This window comes from Protopterus annectens, chromosome 10.part0, assembly GCF_019279795.1.
Source record: "Protopterus annectens isolate FY-2018-M chromosome 10.part0, PAN1.0, whole genome shotgun sequence".
NCBI lineage: Eukaryota > Metazoa > Chordata > Ceratodontiformes > Protopteridae > Protopterus > Protopterus annectens.
Genome location: NC_056744.1, coordinates 441,505,295 through 441,526,142, shown reverse-complemented (window position 1 = coordinate 441,526,142; position 20,848 = coordinate 441,505,295). Strand labels below are relative to the sequence as shown.

At 39.6% G+C, this 20,848-nt stretch overlaps 1 protein-coding gene across 13 annotated transcripts in view; it reads left to right on the top strand.

Moving 5' to 3' along the window:
* RNF220 (ring finger protein 220) overlaps window positions 1-20,848 on the top strand; it is a 1,177,048-nt gene that overhangs the window by 1,015,773 nt on the left and 140,427 nt on the right. For all 13 annotated transcript variants that reach the window (XM_044085345.1, XM_044085346.1, XM_044085344.1 and 10 more), the window contains 4 exons: window positions 8,726-8,822; window positions 11,282-11,368; window positions 11,472-11,527; window positions 17,813-17,891. In XM_044085345.1, the coding sequence (XP_043941280.1) occupies window positions 8,726-8,822; window positions 11,282-11,368; window positions 11,472-11,527; window positions 17,813-17,891 (319 nt within the window). The remainder of the gene's footprint in view (window positions 1-8,725; window positions 8,823-11,281; window positions 11,369-11,471; window positions 11,528-17,812; window positions 17,892-20,848) is intronic.

The following is a 20,848-nucleotide window of genomic DNA, read 5'->3' as shown; positions in this document are numbered from 1 at the left end:
TTCCTCTATCCTCCCTCTCATTCACACACATGTATTATGTCTTAATCCTGCTGACCTTCATTCCTCTCCTCTCTAGAGCATATCTCCACCTCTTCAGGGTCTCCTCAACCTGCTCCCTACTCTCACTACAGATCACAATGTCATCTGCAAACATCATAGTCTACGGGGACTCTTGTCTGATCTAGTCTGTCAACCTGTCCATCACCATTGCAAATAAGAAAGGACTCAGAGCTGATCCTTGTTGTAATCCCACCTCCACCTTAAACGCATCCGTCACTCCCACCGCAGACCTCACCACTGTCACACTACCCTCTGACATATTCTGTGCCACTCTTACATACTTCTCTGCCACTACCAACTTCCTCATACAATACCACAACTCTTCTCTGGGCACCCTGTCATATGCTTTCTCTTAAGTCCACAAAGACACACTGCAACTCCTTCTGACCTCTGTACTTCTCCATCAACACTTTCAGAGCAAACATGTCATCTGTAGTGCTCTTTCCTGGCATGAAACCATACTGCTGATCACTGATCATCACCTCCCTTCTTAACCTAGCTTCCACTACTCTTTCCCATAACTTCATGCTGTGACTGATCAGTTTTATCCCTCTGTAGTTACTACAGCTCTGCACATCACCCTTCTTCTTAAAAATTGGTACCAAAACATTTTTCTCCACTCCTCAGGCATCCTGTCACTTTGCAAAATTTTATTAAACACTCTGGTTTAAAAACTCCACTGCCATTTCTCCTAAACACCTCCATGCTTCCACAGGTATGTCATCTGGACCAGCAGCCTTTACATTCTTCATCCTCTTCATAGCTATCCTTACCTCCTCCTTGCTAATCCGTTTCACTTCCTGATTCACTATCCCCATATCATCCAACCTTCTCTCTCTCATTCTCTTCATTCATCAGCCCCTCAAGTACTCTTTCCATCTGCTCAACGCACTCTCCTCACTTGTGAGTACATTTCCCTCACTGTCCTTTATCACCCTTACCTGCTGCACATCTTTCCCAGCTCTGTCCCTCTGTCTAGCCAATCGGTACAGGTCCTTTTCTCCCTTCTTAGTGTCCAACCTTTCATACAACTCTTCATACGCCTTATCCTTCTTCGCCACCTCATCTTCTTATATTCCTGTCTACTTTCTTCATCTCTCTGACAATCCCACTTCTTCGCCAACCTATTTCTCTGTATACTCTCCTGTACTTTCTCATTCCACCATTAGGTCTTCTTGTCCTCCTTCCTCTGTCCAGATGTCACACCAAGCACCTTTCTAGCTGTTTCCCTTACTAGCTCTGCTGGAGTTACCCAGCTAGTCGGTAACTCTTCACTCCCACCCAGTGCCTGTCTTAACTCTTCCCTTAACTCCACCTCACAGTCACCCTTTTTCAGTTTCCACCATTTGATCCTTGGTGCTGCCCTCACACTTCTCCTCCTCTTTTTGATCACCAGCATCATCCTACAGACCACCATTCTTTGCTGCCTAACTACACTTTCCCGTCACCACTTTACAGTCCCCAATCTCCTTCAAACTGGCCCTCCTGCATAGGATATAATCAACCTGTGTGCATCTTCCTCCACTCTTGTATGTCACCCTATGCTCCTCCCTCTTGTTAAAATATGTATTCACCACAGCCATGTTCATCCTTTTCGCAAAATCTACTACCATCTGACCTTCTGCATTCCTTTGCTTAACACCATACCTACCCATACCTTACCCATCAGTTCCTCATCCCTTCTGTTCCCCTCACCAACATGCCCATTGATGTTCTAATGCTCATATATAATGTTTGGCTTCATAAATTCATGTATAATGTTTTCTTTTGGTGTTCATGTTTACTTTGGTGTTTTAGTTATAATCCTTAAAAATTTCTAAATATTTTCATTTATTTATTGTTTTATTTGACATTTATTTACCAGGAAGTCTGACTGGGCCAGAAAATGCCATTTACAGTGAAGACTCGGGGAGAAAAGCTCCACGATCACAGTATTTCAGAAATCAAGTACAAATATTTTCAATCACAAAGTATCATGTTACGCTACAAAACATAAGGGTGAAAAAAAGTTGTAGTGAGAAAAACATGGAACATACTTTTCATAGTAGAGTGCAATGAAAAACAGTGACATGAGTTGAAGAGAATATGTGAGGAAAATTTCAGTAATTTGTTACATACGTTAATATGTGGTAAATTAGTCCTGAGACAGTTCTCATTAGATAATTAAAGAGGTAGCAGAGATTATATGATTAGAGACAGAGTTGAAATTAAGTGATGTCGTTGTATGAGAGAGGTGTTCATGTTATGGTTATAGAAGGTGGAAGGGTGGAGAGAAGATTATAAGAAGAGTTCATGCATGTCATCCTCTTTCCACACACACACACACACACACACACACACACACACACACACACACACACACACACACACACACACACCACTAATGCTGTCTGTTTGCCTTTCACTCTGTAGTCCAAGTAGGTTTCAAAAGAGAGCAAGCCTGTACGGTAAGTTTACATCTTAATGGGATCTGTCACTGACATGACCACATGACTCAATGAGTACAGAGCCTTGTAAACAAAGTGAACCTGGAGAGATGAGCTTTGGTTAAGCAGTCTTGATAGGTCCATCTTTGGGTGTTTGTAGACTTTGTCTGCCGAGGTATATCTGGCTTTAGAGAGATGCCAGTCACATGCCTTAGTCTTGGATTACATGTCAGTGTGTGATTGACAGTGGAATTTAATGCCAGACCATAGAAGAGCAACTTTTTCTTTCCTACCCCTTTCTGCTAAATGCTGTGTGTCAGTTTTTCAAGTGTCTGATATGGTTATCTGCAGCTTCAATATGGAAATGTATATATCACTTGAGTCTCTTTCCATTTTGCTTTGTTCTTAACTTGAAGAAAGGAGGACAGGAGTGGAATTGCATGCACATATTTCAACAAACGAAATGTTTGAAAATATTTTTGCTTTATTTTTGGGCGCTTTAAGTGAAGACTGAACCCATTTTGCTGTCTAGTCAAAATAGATGTAGTTTGCTAAGCTTAAAGGTAAGCCCTTTGTTTCTGCATATTCTTGCAAATATAGACTGCTGCTAAGTTTATTTTTTGTTCTTGCTAACTGTTATTACAAAGGTCTGTTGATGGTCGTTTTTTTTCTTCAGAAAGGCCATATGAGTTGGCTTATCCGAAAATACTTAGTAACCCAAGAACAAGATGAAGCTGAAGGTATAAAACAGTACAGCTTATTGCATTTCAAGGGATTTGCTGCAGTATAGCCTGGAAAGTGATGCAATCTGTTTTCTAAAGACCTTGGAATATTGACAGCTGTCATCTTTTCTGCATTGTACTTTACCATGTGTGGGGCTGACACCTTAGGGTCCTGACATCAACAGGGCTTGAAAACACACACAAAATTAATGCGCGTGTTAACATTTTATAACAACTCTTTTTGCTGTTGTTTTAATTAAACATTGCTTAGAATCTGAGTAACTTCCCTAAAACCTGTCCTGTTATCTACCTTTAAGCTTTTCCTGCACAGTATGAAGTAAAGTGAAAACTATCACTACAGTGTTGCATTGTGGATGTATAAGTGTGTAGTTTACTCGCATCTTCATAATTCTGCATGCCACAGACCTACACCATTTTTTTATATATAAATATGATGGCTTCAGTTTATGTCCAGTGTAGGTCAATGTCACTGGCTCAGCACACTTTCACTTAATTGTCCTTAATTTCTTGCCTTCAGAATTTCCATCTCCACTCTTATTTTCGTAATGGGATGTCTTCAGAGGCAGTTTTTCTATCCAAGTGACTTGTGTATAAAAACTACTGCCTTGTCACATTTTTATTTTTCAGTGTATCTGAATCAACAGACATTTCAACAGCATGTGTAACATTAAATGCCTTATCTGTGCTTGTGGTCAATTTATTGTGACTTGGAAAGTAACTTGCACAGGAGTTAAGTAGCACATACTTTAAAAATTAATTTCACTTCCATTTTCAACATTTATTGAATCACAGTAGAGGTTCACTTGGTATCTTTTTTTTGGGGGGGATACTTTTTCTACTTTGTATCTTCTTGTATAATATTTGATTAGTTTATCTCTTTTGTGCATAGTTTATAATCTGTTTTTCGTAGTTGTCTAATCTGTTTTTCTTAATTGTATGCATTCATTATCTTCACTGGTAAACTAACAGGACTATTTTAGCCTCAGTTGCCCTTGAAATAAGACTGCAGTTTTTCTTGTTCATTTGTCATAACTGACTGCCAGACCTGAAATGGGGGTAGCCTTTTGCATAGGCATGTGCCATTTCCTTTGTCTGTCAAACTAAAGTAGCTTCATTGTGCTTAATTTCTCCTTCCTAGGCAGTGGCTTGTCCACCTTTGGGTTTCCTGTTGTGTGCATTTATGGTGCACTAGTTAGTGCTTCTAGCAGTTTAGAGTGATATACTATGTATTTTCTCTGGTTTCGGTGATTTTGTCCATTGGTAGATGTTTGGTTGTGTTTGGCTATGCTTTTTTTTTTTTTTGGAGACTATGCTTTCATGTTTAGCTGCTACTCTATTTAAGAAGCTACTAGGTTTACAAAGTGTGATATTTGTGTGGCCATAAAATTTGTCTGTAAGATATGCAAGCAAAATGTATGACTTGATTAGGTGCTTCTTGTCTTTAGGAAAACTGAAATTTGCAGGAACTATTTCTGCAACTGTAAGTTCATTCACGTGTAATAAAGAAAAATAAAAAGCCAGTCACTTGCTAAGGATGGTGGGAAGTCTAGTTTGGTTATTGTGTTTATGCAGCAGCCAGCAACAGTACAAATATTTATTTATTTAATTTATTTGAAGTTTGTTTACCAGGACATAGGCCTGGTAGAGGACCCTTATCCGCATCATCCTTGGATGTAAGACAGTGCATCATGTACAGTATACAGGAAGCTTGCAATTTGCATTTAAACGTAGTCAAGCATAAGTGTAATGTCATGTACATAAAGTTGAGCATTAGTCAGATTGGTCATGTAACCACTAATAATAATGACATATTTTAAGAGTACTTCTTAGGGAGCACACCTGAATTTTGGTGAGAATGAGGTGGGGTGTGCTCGACATTGGTAAGATTGAAGTGCTGTGTGGTAAAAAGTTGCCAGAGATTAGGGACTGCATTGGCTGGGTGATTTCATAAGGAGGTGGTAATGAAGACGTCAAGAGTGCTTGCTTCTGGCTGTCCATTTGGGACAGAAAGCAGAATGAGGCCACCATCACAAAGCAATGCCCAAGGTGCTCTAGAAAAGCAGGTTGTGTCAGGCAAGCTTCACTGTGTTGTTAGGCCCTCTAGAGTCTTGTTAGTTGTAACTTTCCCTACTTGCCAGACTAAGACCCATACTCCTTTCTTAAACCTGTAGTTTGAAGCCAACAGCGTGAATAATCTTGTCAGGGCGCGATACCCTTTAAAGATAATTTCTGTTGAAAGTCCAGCAGTAGGAGATCATATTGAGCTAAGTGAAAAATGTTTTCTGTATTTTGTAGGTCCATTTCCCCAACTAACACCACCTAATAAGCTGTCCTTAAATGCCTAGCATGGCTGCTTAACCAGGACCATTTTTATTGCTTCAGTATAAAGATAGATTTCTCTGATATTGTAGTTTGCCTTCCTGTCACTCCCTTGGTCCAGTCAGTGGTGAAGCTGTCTCTCAAGCCACCTAAGAAAGAAGTCCCCTCCTTGGGTGGTCTTAATTTTGTACTGAAAAAATATCATTAATCCACTTTGAGTTCTACTCTTCATGACAACTACATTTTTTTCCTGGAAAGGCTCATTTCTAGTGACCATTTCCTCAGTTAGGAAGGTGTTTGAGCTTCGACCACTGATAATACAAAGAGCTATTCAGGACATTTCAAAGAAAACGTCTGCCATAGAACTAAATTTGTCTTCTTGTCAAAGGTGATGTGTGAACTGGCTCATTCCCAGACTGTTCAGTTACTATTCTTCCATCCTAACCCTTAGGAAAAGGAAATAAAGGATCTTGCATCAACTGAATATTCACATACTGTTCAGATATTGTGTAGCAGGAGCCAAAGAAAATATGCGTTCTGAGCAGGTCTCTTTCTTGTCAGGCAAACTGCATCTAAATTGGTAGCAAACTGTCATCTTTTGTTGCAGAAGCAGTTGGAAATGCCTAGGAGGACCAGTGCAAGCCCCTTATAGTAGAACAGCTGCAGCCACAGAGGACTTCAGTGAATGATTCAGCTCTGAGTATTTGTAAGACAGCCACATAGGAGTAATTTCATGTCATACTGTTTGTAAGGCAATCACAAGGAGAAATGTGCACACCTTCTGTGTACATTACTATCTGAAGCTTTAGTTGGGGAGCAAGGTGTAGACTTTGTAACCACTGTCCTGAAGGGCTTGCTGTAATATCCTACCTGTGGGAGCAGTAGCTTCTTTAGTATTTTTCCATAGGTAAAGAATTGCATTGCAGCAGTGACACCTACATTGAATATAATATAGTTTTATGATTGTACTTACTGTAAACATATATCATTAGTAGGGTCTCTGTTGCAGAATGTGTTCCCATCCACATTCCCCTTTCTTTCCTGAAAGCTTTGTATCCTATACCTTATGTGGACAAGGCATGTGCCAAAAAACTAATGTCAGTGCACTACTGTTTTCCAAGCAGGACCCTTTTCTTGGGAGGTCCTCCAGGTAATTCTTTAGGCACCCAAACTCTGAGAGGATAGAGGTAGGAGAAAGTTACTCCATAGGGGCTTTACAAACTGGAAACTGGGAACTTTGCATTTTTGTTTATTTAAAAAGACGCTGCACACTTGCTGGTGGCAGTCCAGCCAAAAAAGAGCTAAAGATGACACAGGTTACTCAACTGTTTTTAGCTGTACATCACATGATACCTCAGCCTAGAGGAGGAAACCATATATTCATTAGAATGCTGAAAGTCAGCCTGGAAGGCAGTATGGCTTACTGTGGATAAGGAGCTATACTGCAGTAGTGACCCCACTCAAACTTGTACAGTTATGGTGAGTGTACTTACACAGCTGTAAAGTTTTCTTTAGTAGTTGATACTGAAGTATCAACTTATTGTTTCATTTGTTGCATTCAACTGTCCATTTTCTCCATTGTGTCCATGTCCGTGTGTTCAGGTTTAACTGTTGCCTGGTTCAGACCATCAGAGACCCGTCTAAGTTGTCATTCACAATCACCATAACATGACCTCAGCATCACCAAAACTGGCTTTAGAATCAGTTAATACTAGACCACTCCAGCATTTGTATTTTGTGGTCTGTTAAGTCCTGTAATGCTGTTCAGGGCAAAAATGCTTGATAAAAGCTGCAGAGAAACACATTTTAAGAAATGCATGGTTAGGGAAAGATTAATTTTCTGTTAATAGCTGATGGACTACAAAGCCTCATTTATGTAACTTTGCACTCACAGAAATAATTTGGCACCAAGTTTGTATTAAAGTTATTGAATTTGCACAGTGAAGCATCTTATATTGGTAAGCGTTTGTTTTTTGCAGCTCTTACTTCCCTAGGGTTCTGATCCTCGGTGATGCAGCGGTAGCATTGTTGTCTCACAACAAGAGGTTCTCCCGTTCGATTCTTGGCTGGAGTGCATGTCCTCCCCTGTGGTTGGGGTGGGCGTTCGAAAGACATGCGTAAATGGGCGTGCCTTCATTGAAGGTTGAACCTCGAGCTGGCACCTCGGCGTTCGTGAAAATCTACTGCCAATCATTAGTGGACCGGAGTTCCGCTGTGGCGACCCCTAACCGGGAAAAGCCGAAAGGCAATAACAACAACTTCCCTAGGTTCTGAACAACAACAGCTGGGACTCTTGCCATTGCAAAGAAAAGAATGTTGGTGGCTGGATATGTATGGTTTTGGACAAATAGAACATGCTGATGTAATGATGAATGATTAGTTGTCTTAGCTAAGGAAGTTCTTTGCCCCATTTCTATATAAAAATGCTTGCGAGGGTATGCGCTGTAGTTCTTTAAGTTATTCTGTGAATGTAATTTGTGCACTGGGGATGTGATGTTTCACTTTTCTCTTGGTTTTATTGTACCCTGTTTGAGGTGCAGTGGTTTGTAGTATACTATATCCATGTAATTACATGTAGTGTTAATACCATGGTGCTTAATTCATACTTACTAACCAAACAGTCTGCATTTTTCTTGCACTGTGCTCAAGTTACTGGCCAATATGTACTGTATTGTCAGTATGAAGTGCTGATGCTCAAGTGTGACTCATCACTGCACTTGTTTTGCAAGTAGCTATTTTTTCCATATGTATTCACTAACCATAGACAACTTTTGCTGAGTGTTTAGTCATTTACACTTGGCTTCTACTTTTTCTTTAAATCACCAGTGACCATGTTCTGTATTTTTTTCACCACAGGTACCCCTTCATAGCTAAGCCTTATATTTTCTTAATACAGCCCAAGTTCTGAACTCTGACATTAGCTAGAAATACTTTGGCATGTGTGTGTTACACAAGTGTTTAGTAAGTCCAAGGAGTTGTAAGTACAAGGCAGAGGCTTTTAAGCTGTTTTTTTTTTTAAATTTTAATAGAAACATCCTTATTATCAAAGCTGCATTTTTAGCAACGGTAGGTTTCTCAAATAAGTTTTATAGCTGTTAATGAGAAAATATGTGCATGGTATTTCACTAAGTTGTATTCCATTTTTTTTTTTCATTCTTCTTGCTCCATTCTTTTTAGGATCTGGTTTTATAATGTGTAACAGTAAAGAAAATCATGACAGTGATGCAGACCTTGATGTAGACGGTGATGACACACTCGAGTATGGCAAACCACAGTATCCTTTAAGAAAAAAGAGAAAAAACTCATTAACCAGATATCCTGCTTTAGACTTGTATTGTAATCTTCTCTTGTAGTTCTGGGCTTCTTCTTGTCTAATCCTTTTCTTTTAGATCATTTAATTTTTTCAGTTGCTTCTTTCTGTCTTTTCTAACAAGGTTTTCCTGTCCCACAAAGTGCCAGGTGTAAGAAGTTATGCTGTGTGTCATTCACTTACATATGCACACACACACACACACACACACACACACACACACACACACACACACACACACACACACACACCCCTACCGTTTGCAGAATTTAAAGCCGCTCTTTTCTTTCTTTTTTTATGTAGTTTGACCATATTTTCCAGTTTAAAGATGTCAGTATGTATACACGGCAGAATGTACAGTGGATATAAAAAGTTTATACACCCCTGTTAAAATGCCAGGTTTTTGTGATATAAAAAAAAAATGACACCGCAATAAATCATTTCAAAACTTTTTTCACATTTAATGTGATCTATAACCTGTACAATTCAATTGAAAAACAAGCAAATCTGTTAGGGGGAAATATAAAAAATAAAAAGTGTACAATAAGCTGGTTGCAAAAGTGTGCACACCCTTAAACTAATACTGCGTTGAAGCACCTTTTGATTTAATTACAAAATTCACTCTTCTTGGGTAGACACCTGCCAACAATTAAAGAGACTCTGAGTAACCCCCAAATAAAGTTCAGTTGTCATAGTAGGATTTTCCTGACATTTACCCAGTTACCTGCTACAGCAAAAGACATGGTTCGCATAGAACTTACAAAGCATCAAAGGGATCTCATTGTTGAAAAGTATCAGTCAGGAGAAGGGTACAAAAAAAATTCCACATCAATGGATATACCATGGAACGCAGAGAAGACGGTCATCAAAAAGTGGAGAAAATATGGGACAACAGTAATGTTTCAAAGAAGTGGACGTCCCTCCAAAATTGATGAAAAGACAAGGTGAAAACTGGTCAGAGAGGCTGCCAAGAGACCTACAGCAACACTGAAGGAGCTGCAGGAATTTCTGGCAAGTACTGCATGTGTCAACAATCTCCTGTGTTCTCCATATGTCTGGGCTATGGGTAGGGTTGCAAGACGGAAGCCTTTTCTTACACAGAAAAACATTCAGGCCCAGCTAAAGTTTGCAAAACAATACATCAAGTCTCCCAAAAGCATGTTGGGAAAATCTGTTATGGTCTGATGAGACAAAGGTTGAACTTTTTGGCCACAATTCCAAAAGGTATGTTTGGCGCAGAAACAACACTGCATCACCAAAAGAACACCATCCCCATGATGAAGCATGGAGGTGGCAGTATCATGCTTTGGAGTTGCTTTTCTTCAGCTGGAACTGGAGCTTTAGTCAAGGTGGAGGGAATTATGAACAGTTCCAGATACCAGTCACTTTTGGCCCAAAACCTTCAGGCATTTGCTAGAAAGAGGAATTTCACCTTTCAGCACGACAGTAACCCCAAGCATACATCCAAATCAACAAAAGAATGGCTTCACCAGAAGAAAATTAAAGTTTTGGAATGGCCCAGCCAGAGCCCAGACCTAAATCCAATAGAAAATCTGTGGGGTGACCTGAAGAGGGATGTGCACAAAGAGATACCTTTGCAGTCTGACAGATTTGGAGCGCTTTTGCAAGGAAGAGTTGGCAAATATTGCCAAGTCAAGATGTGCCATGCTGATAGACTCCTACCCAAGAAGACTGAATGCTGTAATTAAATCAAAAGGTGCTTCAACAAAGTATTAGTTTAAGGGTGTGCATACTTAAGCAACCAGCTTATTGTACACTTTTTTATTTTTTATATTTTTTCCCCTAACAGATTTATGTGTTTTTTCAATTGAATTGTACAGGTTGTAGGTCACATTAATGGTGAGAAATGTTTTAAAATTTATTGTGGTCTCATTTTTTTATATCACAAAAACCTGGCATTTTAACAGGGGTGTGTAAACTTTTTATATCCACTGTAGGTTGCCATTATAGCCCTACACTGGAGCACAGCATTGCCGTGTGGCTGCCCTGGTCGTCTGTTACTGTGGTGCTCCTGTCAGTAGAAGAGTGAAAGTGAGCATGTTCTTATTGCAGACCATGGAGTGGGCAGAAGAGTATTCTGCTCTGACTGATGGTGCATGTGTGCAGGTGCACGCTGCAGTGTCCTTGGGAGAAATAAAGAAGGTTGCAGTTTTCTTTAATCTTCTGAGTAACTCTTTGCATTTCAGATGTTTGTCTTGATTTTGACCTTGTATTTGCAGTGAGGCAGAGTAGACTGTCTGGGTTTAGCAATGATGATGACTGGTTCTGGTGTATGTCAGTTGGTGTATCCTGTCAGACCTTGGCGTGGCGTTGTGTTATCTTTGACTTGCATTATCTTCATGGTTAGTTTGCACATTAATTGTGGTGTTAACATGTTAAACTATCTTAACTCCTCTGTTAAGATATACGGAAGCTGACATTATTCCTTGCACTGGGGAGGAGCCAGGTGAAGCCAAAGAGAGAGAAGCACTTCGAGGCGCAGTCTTAAAGTAAGTACGTTCGGAAAGACAATGAAACACTGCTATGCCTTGCTGCAGCAAGTCTTAATTTGGTCCATTACTTTGTCTTCCTTTCTTTTTTATGTTTCTGTAGTGGTGGAACGCCCAGTGCCAGAGTAACATCAGAATTTTCCAAGTGGACCAACGATGGTGAGTTGAGTAATGTGTGCTTAAGTGCATTTTTTTTACTGTCTTAATCTTTCAGTTCTTTTTCAGACTGCTTGGTATAACAGTCCATCTATTTACTAAATTCTAATTCTCATTCACTCACTCCGTGTCCTTAAAGTAAGAAGGATAGGACTCTGGCCTGTACTTGGGCAAGGAGTGTCCTTACAGTAAGAAAGATAGGACTCTCTCCTGTACTTGGGAAAGGGCTGCTATCATTCGGGTACACCTGGGGGTGGGGGTGTGCGCTTTGCCGGCATCTTATCAGTGAGAGCATTTGTCTATAAGTCCAAATCCTGCCCTTGTGAGAGATTGGTTACCCTTATTACTTCAGGAGCTCATGATGCCCTCCCCCTATGAATTCATGCTCTGCTTCTTGCAATCATTAATAAAGGCTTCTCCTAGTTGTTTGCTTGGTGAGCAAAAAAGAATGCCACCATGATACTCGCAGCAAGGTGCCTCTCCTCTGAGGGATTGGAGTTGGGTTTGTTTTGCTGTGCCACATCTTCTCCCTAGGATGAACTTCCCATTCTCCCTTGTCAGCGCTTTCAAGTACCAGAATGTCTAACTGAACTCGAGTTGCCTGCGCCGTAATTAAGCCTTCATCCATCTGTGCTACTTATGCCCAAGGAGCAGATCTGACTGGAGTTAACTGATCAAAAGACCAAATTGTCCAAACCCATATGGTTGACATTTTGGATCATCAAACCATTTTGACTGAGATTACTTTACAGTAGAGATCTGGGAATTTGCTGTTTTTCCCACTGTAGTGTGATCTGGGAGTTGGTATAAATCATTTGCGGGGGGGGGGGGTGCAGGGAGGTGTGCCCCCTGCAAAAGTGTTTGTGTTGTTATCAAGTGTTGTATGGATTTTGTGTCTGCTTTTTAATTAACTACATTGTCGATCACATGGTGTCAACCCTATGGGTTTTGACAGTTTTTTTTTTTCATAAACTGACTTAGATCCAGTCTGACAGTGTAGCTCATCCCTCTTGACTTAAGCTTTATTATTATTGTCAAATACTACTGTCTGACTTGTATCCCTACAAATATTGTACTCATTTACACTCCTGAGATATCTGTGCTGCTTTTCTGTATAATATAGCTTGAAGTCCCTTCATCCCTGTGGAACATTTCATAATACTGGAGGAAGGAATAAATACAATGTGAAACTACTGAAGTATTTCAGCACAAGTATTGTGGTGTTTGGGATCTTGTAGTTCCTTCAAGATGGGATTTTCTCTAGGTCTTGCAATGTAAAATGTTTAGTCTATAGAAATGTTGCAGTTTGATTCTGGTGTAAAAAAATCCCCTTATGTTTCATTTGGCTTTGGTCTTCTTTTTAAGTCATTTTGACCTGTTGCCTTTTTGTATAGTCACTCTATAGACCATCTCCCTTTTTTCACCACCAGACTTGTTTTGGTTATGTCTCATTCATCATCAAACAGGCTTTTTGAAGTAAAGCATCCCCCTTCCCAAGTACACAAGTGCACACACTCACGCACATGTGCAAGCGCGCTCACACACAGGTACATAGTGCATTACATTTTTCACAGTAATTGCATCTTAGGTTTTTAACTCAGCAGAAAAAGATCTGAATTTCTCTCCAGTGGCTCTTTGCTGCAGAAAAATACTATACACTTTCAAACAGTTAATATCTCCATTATAGCATTCATTTATGTGTATCACAGCTGCACTAACTGATGAGACTGTACTAACTTCTGTAATGTGCCCTTGAGTCCTGAGGCACTCCTTTTTTTTCCAGTATACCAACAAGGTAACACACAATTACAGCAAATACCATTTACTACACTTGCATTTTGATAGCTGCAGAAAACTATTAACGAATGCCAATCACAACTGGTATGTCAACTGTTCAGTAAGAAGTTAGAATATTGCCCACATTTTTAGACATGGTTGGAACTTGTTTTTTCAACTTGTAGTACAGGTTTTGACATGGTATACAAAAATGTTAAGTTTTGATAGTACAGATGCAAGTTTTTGATTTGCTAACAAGTGCCAATTTCAGAAGATTTTCTTTCCATGAAAATTTTGTATATGTTGTAACTGTATACGAAATATAATGTTCTTGCTGTTGCTGTGTATATGACCTACCCATTCTGCAAAAAATCTGTTTTAGCTATTATTCTTGTATCCACTTTATTCAGTCTTGCAGCAGGTTCCTGTCATACACCCTTTAACCTTCTCATAATCCTCTGACACTTTTATATTCATTTTTGCTCTCAGAAATTCTGTAAAAGTGACAGCTTGTAATAAATGAGAGCAGTACATTTTTTTTTTGCTAACTGACACAATCATATGATTTGCGTTTAGGGTGCTTCAAATAACTTTAACCTCAGACATCCAGGTAATAAACTCATTCTTCAATCCACTTTATTCACTGAGTCTTGCATGAAATTACTGTCATTTTTCCCTTTAATAATACTTTTTGTGTACTTCCAGTTTAACATAATCCTTAAGATAATCTTCTAACCTTGTTTGTATTCCTTTTGTTTGTCTGAAATTATGAAAGGGGGGCCTAATAAGTAAAGGGAAGAACAGTACCTGCTGCCTTTGCATGTGAGCTGTCTGGCGCAGCCTGGGGGTCTTTGATGCATCCCCTTCTGTCTGCACTATGATTAATGAGTTGGGGGATATTACGTTTTTTTTTCTGTGCACCTTTCTCGTGGAACATAACTATTGTAAATTGGTGGAAGCAAGCAAGCCAGGTATTAGGAACTCCTACATAGACAAAATAGAAGAGGTTTTTCCACTGGTGTTTGACAAAGGAACCAAGATCCAAAATTTGTTGAGACATCTGTGATTCTATAGTATCTGTCTGAGTTTGACTGGGCTCAAGTATTTTTCCATCAAGGTACGTCTGTCAGCTAGTTCATGGACCCCACCACCACCTTCTTTGATGGCTAGGCAGTCCGAACACTCTGGAAGATAGCTTTAGAAAGGTGTTGTCACTAACATGATTGGTAGGTGATGATTGCTGATGTTCTTCGTGTTTCACTGTTGCAGTCATTACATTTGGGTAATCCTGCTGGCAGGTTGCCCTCAGCCGGCCTGAATTCCAAAGTCTTGGGTCCTGCATCGGCTGCTGTCGCCCCTTCCCTGACGTCAGGTCGTCAGGGGTATAAAAGAAGCAGCTGACGCCATTTTCTTCAGTGAGGTGTTGTCACATTAACATGATTGGTAGGTGATGATTGCTGTTTTCTTTGTCTTTATGTATTGTAACTTTTCAGAAATGGACCTGTATGTGCACTGCCACTTCTTGCTTCTAAACAAGACCCGGAGAATGTCCACTTGTGTGCTGCTGTTGCTTGAATAATGGATGAAAGACTTAGCTGTGATAGACACAGCTCTTTTTTTGACTTTCGTCTTACTTTGCTTCCTGTATGGGAGTAACAGTAGGGACCTACTGTTGGTTTATACTTGGCTTTGTCTAAAGTTCCTTTTCTTTTTCTTGCCCATACCATTTTGATCACCTAGTCTTTTGATCTTTTATTGACCCACTCGCTGTACTGGTAGCATCTCATAGGATCTCTCCCTTTTCAGGGATGGTCAGCTTTCTTGGTGACATTGTCATGTAGCCACATAGTGAGACCCCAGAGTTGAGTCATGTGACCATAATCCACTGGTGGCACCCTCTGGCTGAGCTGCATCCCTGAGTTTTCCCTTTTCTAACTGAAATCATTTATTACTCGCTAATGTTTGTGTGTACTGTCTTCATACAGGTCCCCCAGCTATCTGAGTCATGTGTCCATATCTGGGCTGTGATCTTCACATGAGGACATTACAGTGGTAGAAAGGCTGTTTATCTTTTGTCCGCAGATATAAGGGCTAGCCATAGGCTATTCACTCCTGCCTTTCCGTACTAGTTGTTAGGTACTGGGTTTCCTATGTGAACCTGAGTTGTTTTTGTTGTAATTGAGGATGTAATGTTTACACTAACAGAGCCACTAGTTCTTTCTGATGTATAGTTTTCAGCCATATGTGTATTAATTCAGTTTGTTGCTTTCATCATTTTGGAGCTTACAGTGCCATCATGGCTGTTAGAAAACTTCTTTCTGGACTTCAGTCTCTTCAGCTTTGTGTGTAGCAGCTTAGCATGTTACCTTCATCATTTTGGAGCTCCTAGTGTTGTCATGGCTCTGAGAAAAGTTTTCTTGAATACGGTTATACCATGAGTGTAGAAGCACTTTGTCACAAGTCTTGGGCTCTGATTTGAATTTGTTTACTTGACCTACGCATCAGATGAGTATAAAACCTGTAGTTGTTTGCATCATAAATGTTTTATTTTTGAATAATCTTGGTAGTTCAGCTAGAGCTTTGGCCTCTCTGAAGTGAGTACTTTTTGATTCTCTGCTTGTATTGTTTAGTAACACCACCACTGAACTATAGATTTCATAGGTTTGTAGGTTCATAGGTAAGTACTAGGCTAGCTGTCCTTGCAGGACATTTGAAGCTTAGTCCGTTTCCCTCAAAGGTGAGAATCAAACTCTGTACATTGTCTGTGAGGTAAACACCTTAACTATTATGCTACTCCAACCCCTTGTTGAGAGAAACTCCTAATCATTATTCTTTTGTGAAAAATGGTTGTTGTTTGATAGAATGAGTGTCAGGTGTGCGGTAATGCACACTTAATTGAAACATTGGATTTGTGCTGTTTGCGTGGGGGAAAGTTTGCTCTTCTCCAACCTGTATTACCTTTCTCTACATTATTGTGTGCAATATGTCATTGTTTACATAAAAACTCTGAATAGCTCACTTCATACTTCTGTAGCACTAGAAGAACTGTGAGTTGTACGTTTGTGGTATGTGTGTGCCTCATTTATTATAGTACAGTGTTTTGCATATCCTTATATTTCTATTCCTGCTGTTGTATTTCTGATGTAAATAGAGCTTTCACATTTGTTTTACTTTATTTTCTTTTTTGTATCTTATTTTTTGTATTTATTTTTATTTAATTTTTTTATTAATTTGTCTTCCTTTTGTAAGTGTGTTTATGAGCCTGAGTATCGAAAATTCATGCAGTGATGCACACTTTTTCCTGTGGGTTGAGCTGTATGACAGTAAAGTTCACTTTGACTTTGACTTTAGTAGCCCGGGAGTTGAATACTACCTTTAGTGGTGTAGCCAGCACAGCTTACCTGCACAAGATTCCAATTTTTTTACATTCAAAACTGCATTCAGATTGATAGTGTTTTTTCCAGTATTATAGAGCCATGAAAAGTAGTGTTTGAGTTTTGGGTGTTGATGTTTAATTGAAGTTTATTTATCAAATGCTGAGGCTGCTTTCCATCTGAGTTGCATTTATTTTTTTTATTTTAGGTATTGCCTTGATCCCCTTCCAGTCATTTGTATCACCTTCTGTTTATGTCTCTTGGCTTGAATCGCCAGAGGAAATGCTGTTTTATATTTTATATGCTCTTAGCATGTTGTGTTGTTCTATGCAGCATAATAAAAACACTTAAGCTTCTTCATTTATTCTTGGGAAGAATGTTTTTACACTCTCCGAACAATGATTGTTACAAGAACAGTCTGATATTTTGAACAGGAAATAAGAACATTCTGGTAAAGAGTTGCTTCATTAGGCACATTATGCTTTGACAGACTACTGAATATTTAACTTGAAAGATGCTGCTGCAGTTCCTTGTAATTCTGTGTACTGCATACCTGTACTAGGGTCATATAGTGCCGTAGGTTGACTATTCCTGATGAACCATTTTCTTTTTATTATTATTACATTGTGTTTTTCTGACGTTCTTGCAATACTGCTTGCACACCTCTCACCCTACTGGTGCTTGGTTGGTCTTCTTCTATGAGTGTAACTTGGTAAAGACTGTAGTTAACTCATTTTTCAGAGTAGTACTAAGTTTGCTCAGTCATACCCTTTCACTTGTCATATGTGACTGTGGCCGATGTTTGTTGTTTCTCAGACCACCTTGTAGCAAGTCGGAAGGTGTGACCATAGCAGCATAGCATGTTGCCTTTTGTAGAGGCAAAAGAGACTATGACCTGGTGCCTCCTGTAATTGTATGCCATTTTATATTGCTACATTAGCATAAAAGTGAGATAACCCTTAATTACACATCAGATAAAAACTTCCTGTGGAGCTTTGTTTTTTTTTGTGTGTGTCCAGAGAAGATCTTTCATAAAATTGTTGTTGCCATACATTCATCTTTAGTTGTACCATCAAAAGATACTGCCAGGAATCGCCAATTGTACTGACTGCGTTTTTTTTTTTTCTTCTTGTCTCAGAAATGCCCTCAACAAGTAATGGGGAGCTCAGCAGACAAGAGTCATCACAGAAAACGTGTAAAAACAGTGAAATTGAGAAGTAAGTGTCTACAGGTCTGCAGTTAAAACACTTTTCTTTCTGTACTGTTCATTGGCTAATCTTTAGCTTACATTATCCTTTTTAAACAGGAATGTGACTAGCATTTTCAGGATCCTTTTTATGATCCAGTATGTGGGTTGGACTTTTCTTACTTATTTTAAATGTCTCTTTGAATAGATTATTTACTGGGATTGAACTTTGTTCATGTTGTGCAGGTGATGAACATAGGTAAGTAGCAGGCAAGTTTTCAAGGCAGCATTATTGTAGTAATGTTCAACTTTTATAGTAGCCTAGTTTGCTTATGTTTTATTTTTTTATTTATTAATATTTGTTTACCCGTAAAGTCCAACTTGGAACAAAGCCAATTTTCAGAGGAGGCCCCGGGAGAAATGCTCCAGGCGCATTTCTTTGTAGCATGGGAGGAAACCAGAGCACCCGGAGTAAACCCACATGGATGCAGAGAGGACATGCAGACTTTGCATAGGAGGTATCCCCAGCCGAAAATCAAACCGGAGAACCTCTTGCTGTGAGGCAACATCGCAACCGCTGCACCACTGCGCCAACCATTCACACCTTTGTTGGACTGAGGCACAGTGAAGTGCTATAAACTCTTGGCCGGTGTGTGTATGCAAGCTGATTAGTGTAGTAATGCACAGCAGTATGTGTATTCTTCAGACTTGTGCTCATCTGCCAAGTTGTGATATCACACATACAGGGGTGCATTGCTGGTTATGTTTGTGTATTGTATTTAATTTGTGAGTGGTTTCCTTCCCCATTTCCAAAGTTGTGGAGTGAACTGGCAGCGTTCAACAGGTGTGTGTGTGTGTGTGTGTGTGTGTGTGTGTGTGTGTGTGTGTGTGTGTGTGTGTGTGTGTGTTTTTGTGTGTTTTGTGATGGACTATTAGTTTCTCTTCTTTGAACCTGTTGATCATTGGGTTACACACCATCTCCTCAACTACCCTGAATTAGATTAATATACTAATTGGAGAAAATAGTTAGTTTAATTTCTGTGATGACTTGGATATAGCAGTAGACTAGAGGAAGCAGCTAGTATGAACAGTGTCTGTTAAAATGATAAATATGATCAATGCAGTCAAATAAATGCACAGAATTATTCTGGTGGGTGTAGACCATTAGAGATTAATTTTGCTTCTTGAGTAACTGCATTTTTTATTGTGTTTTTTTTTTTTTAAATACATTTCCAGTACTGGTATAAGGAAATACAGAATCTAATCCAGAAGCAGTATATAACTTTGTTTCTTCTAAACTGTGAGTGCTGCCAGCCCTGTTCACTGGTTACCTTGCTGTCACACTGCAAGCCTAAAAGCTCAGAGTCAAATTGCTTACGTTTACTGTCAGTTTCTTAGGCCCAGGTTTTCACGGGTTTACCATAGTGCATCACATTTTTAATTGTATCGTCTCCAGCTTCGCTGTTGTTCCTTGTGAGTATGTAAGGAGGAAGTTGCCGATAATATATACACAGAGCCTGTCTTCTGATGTCTGCAGCTGTTCAAAATTCCTTGTTTTACAACAAACATAATGACTACATGAGCTTAATGAGCTTCTAATATCATGGAAGAAAATCTCCTGAAGTGGCTGGATTATATATCCCCTAGTCTGAAGGAGGTGTTGGTTGACTTTTTATGTGTAGGTTTGCAATCTTGGGACTGCATATATACTTGCTGACATCAGACCCAAACAAAGTTAAAGTTCTAAGACATGAAAAAAACACATCTAAGATGACATCTTTGTTGTGATTAGCAGAGTCATTTTGGAAAGGCTCAGATATGGAATGCAAGCCAAAAGTGGACAAAAAAAAAACACATTGCAACAGAAAGTGACAAAAAACAAAATAAAGGATATAAAGATCATGACCAAAAGAAACCTCTACCAGCTGTACAGAAAGTGAAGTCACACAGAGCATGGCTTTACTAGTACCTCGTGAAAGTCTTGTAGTAACATTTCGGGAATCGTTTAACTGTTTGGGGTTACAGTTCATTGTATCCCTTTGGGCCTGCAGACATCTTTGATAACATCAAAAGATACTCGTGTACAACACAGAGCCCATGCATTTCCATTTCCATTTTGCAGTGCAAACTGGTAAATGTTTCATTCGAGTTGATGACCAGAATTTTTTTCTAAGTTCGCACATGGTGGAAATGCAAAACTTCAACCAGGGCTCATCAGTGGTATTTTCCCTGTTTTGTGCTTGTTCGGTCCAAAACCATAGTAGAAGACCATTGATGGCCTTCCAGATCACTGTTGCAGTATTCCTAGTCTGGAAATTGGACGCCCTCTCCATTTTATGGAAGGGGATGTTTCTTTATGCCTTCCCTCCCCTTACTCTCATTCCATATGTCCTGTTCAAGATGAAACGGGATGCTCCCAAAGTCTTGCTGGTGGATCCCTTTTGGCCCTGACAGCATTGGTTCCGTCTTCTTCTGCATTTAGCCAAGGGCAGTCATCACAAGTAACCTCACAGGGTGGACCTGCTTACACAAGACGAGGAATCTCTCATCCATCCCCACCTGTCCACTCTTCATCTGACACTGTGGGTGATAGGATTTTAATTTTCATGTAGACACCTTTTTTCTGAGGGCATGCTTAGGGTCCTGCAGGAGGGCAGGAAATCCTACTTATCCAAATTGAAGAGGTTTTCTTTTTGGTGTCTTTCTCGTAACCTGGATCCACTTTCTGTGGATGTCCAATTGGTTCTGTCTTATCTGTGTGTATTGCTGAATGCTGGTTTGACATAATTTATTGAGGCCCACTTATCAGCTATTTCTGCTTGTCTGCTTCTAGCACACCTTTAGCTTCTAGATTTGAGGCTAAGCAATTTTTTAAAGGTGTCCTTCTTATTAGACCTCCCAGGAAGCCTGCCCCTCATTCCTGGGACCGTAATTTTGTTTTGTAGAAATTGACTCGGGCTTCTTTTGAGCCTGCTGCTTCAGCTTCCT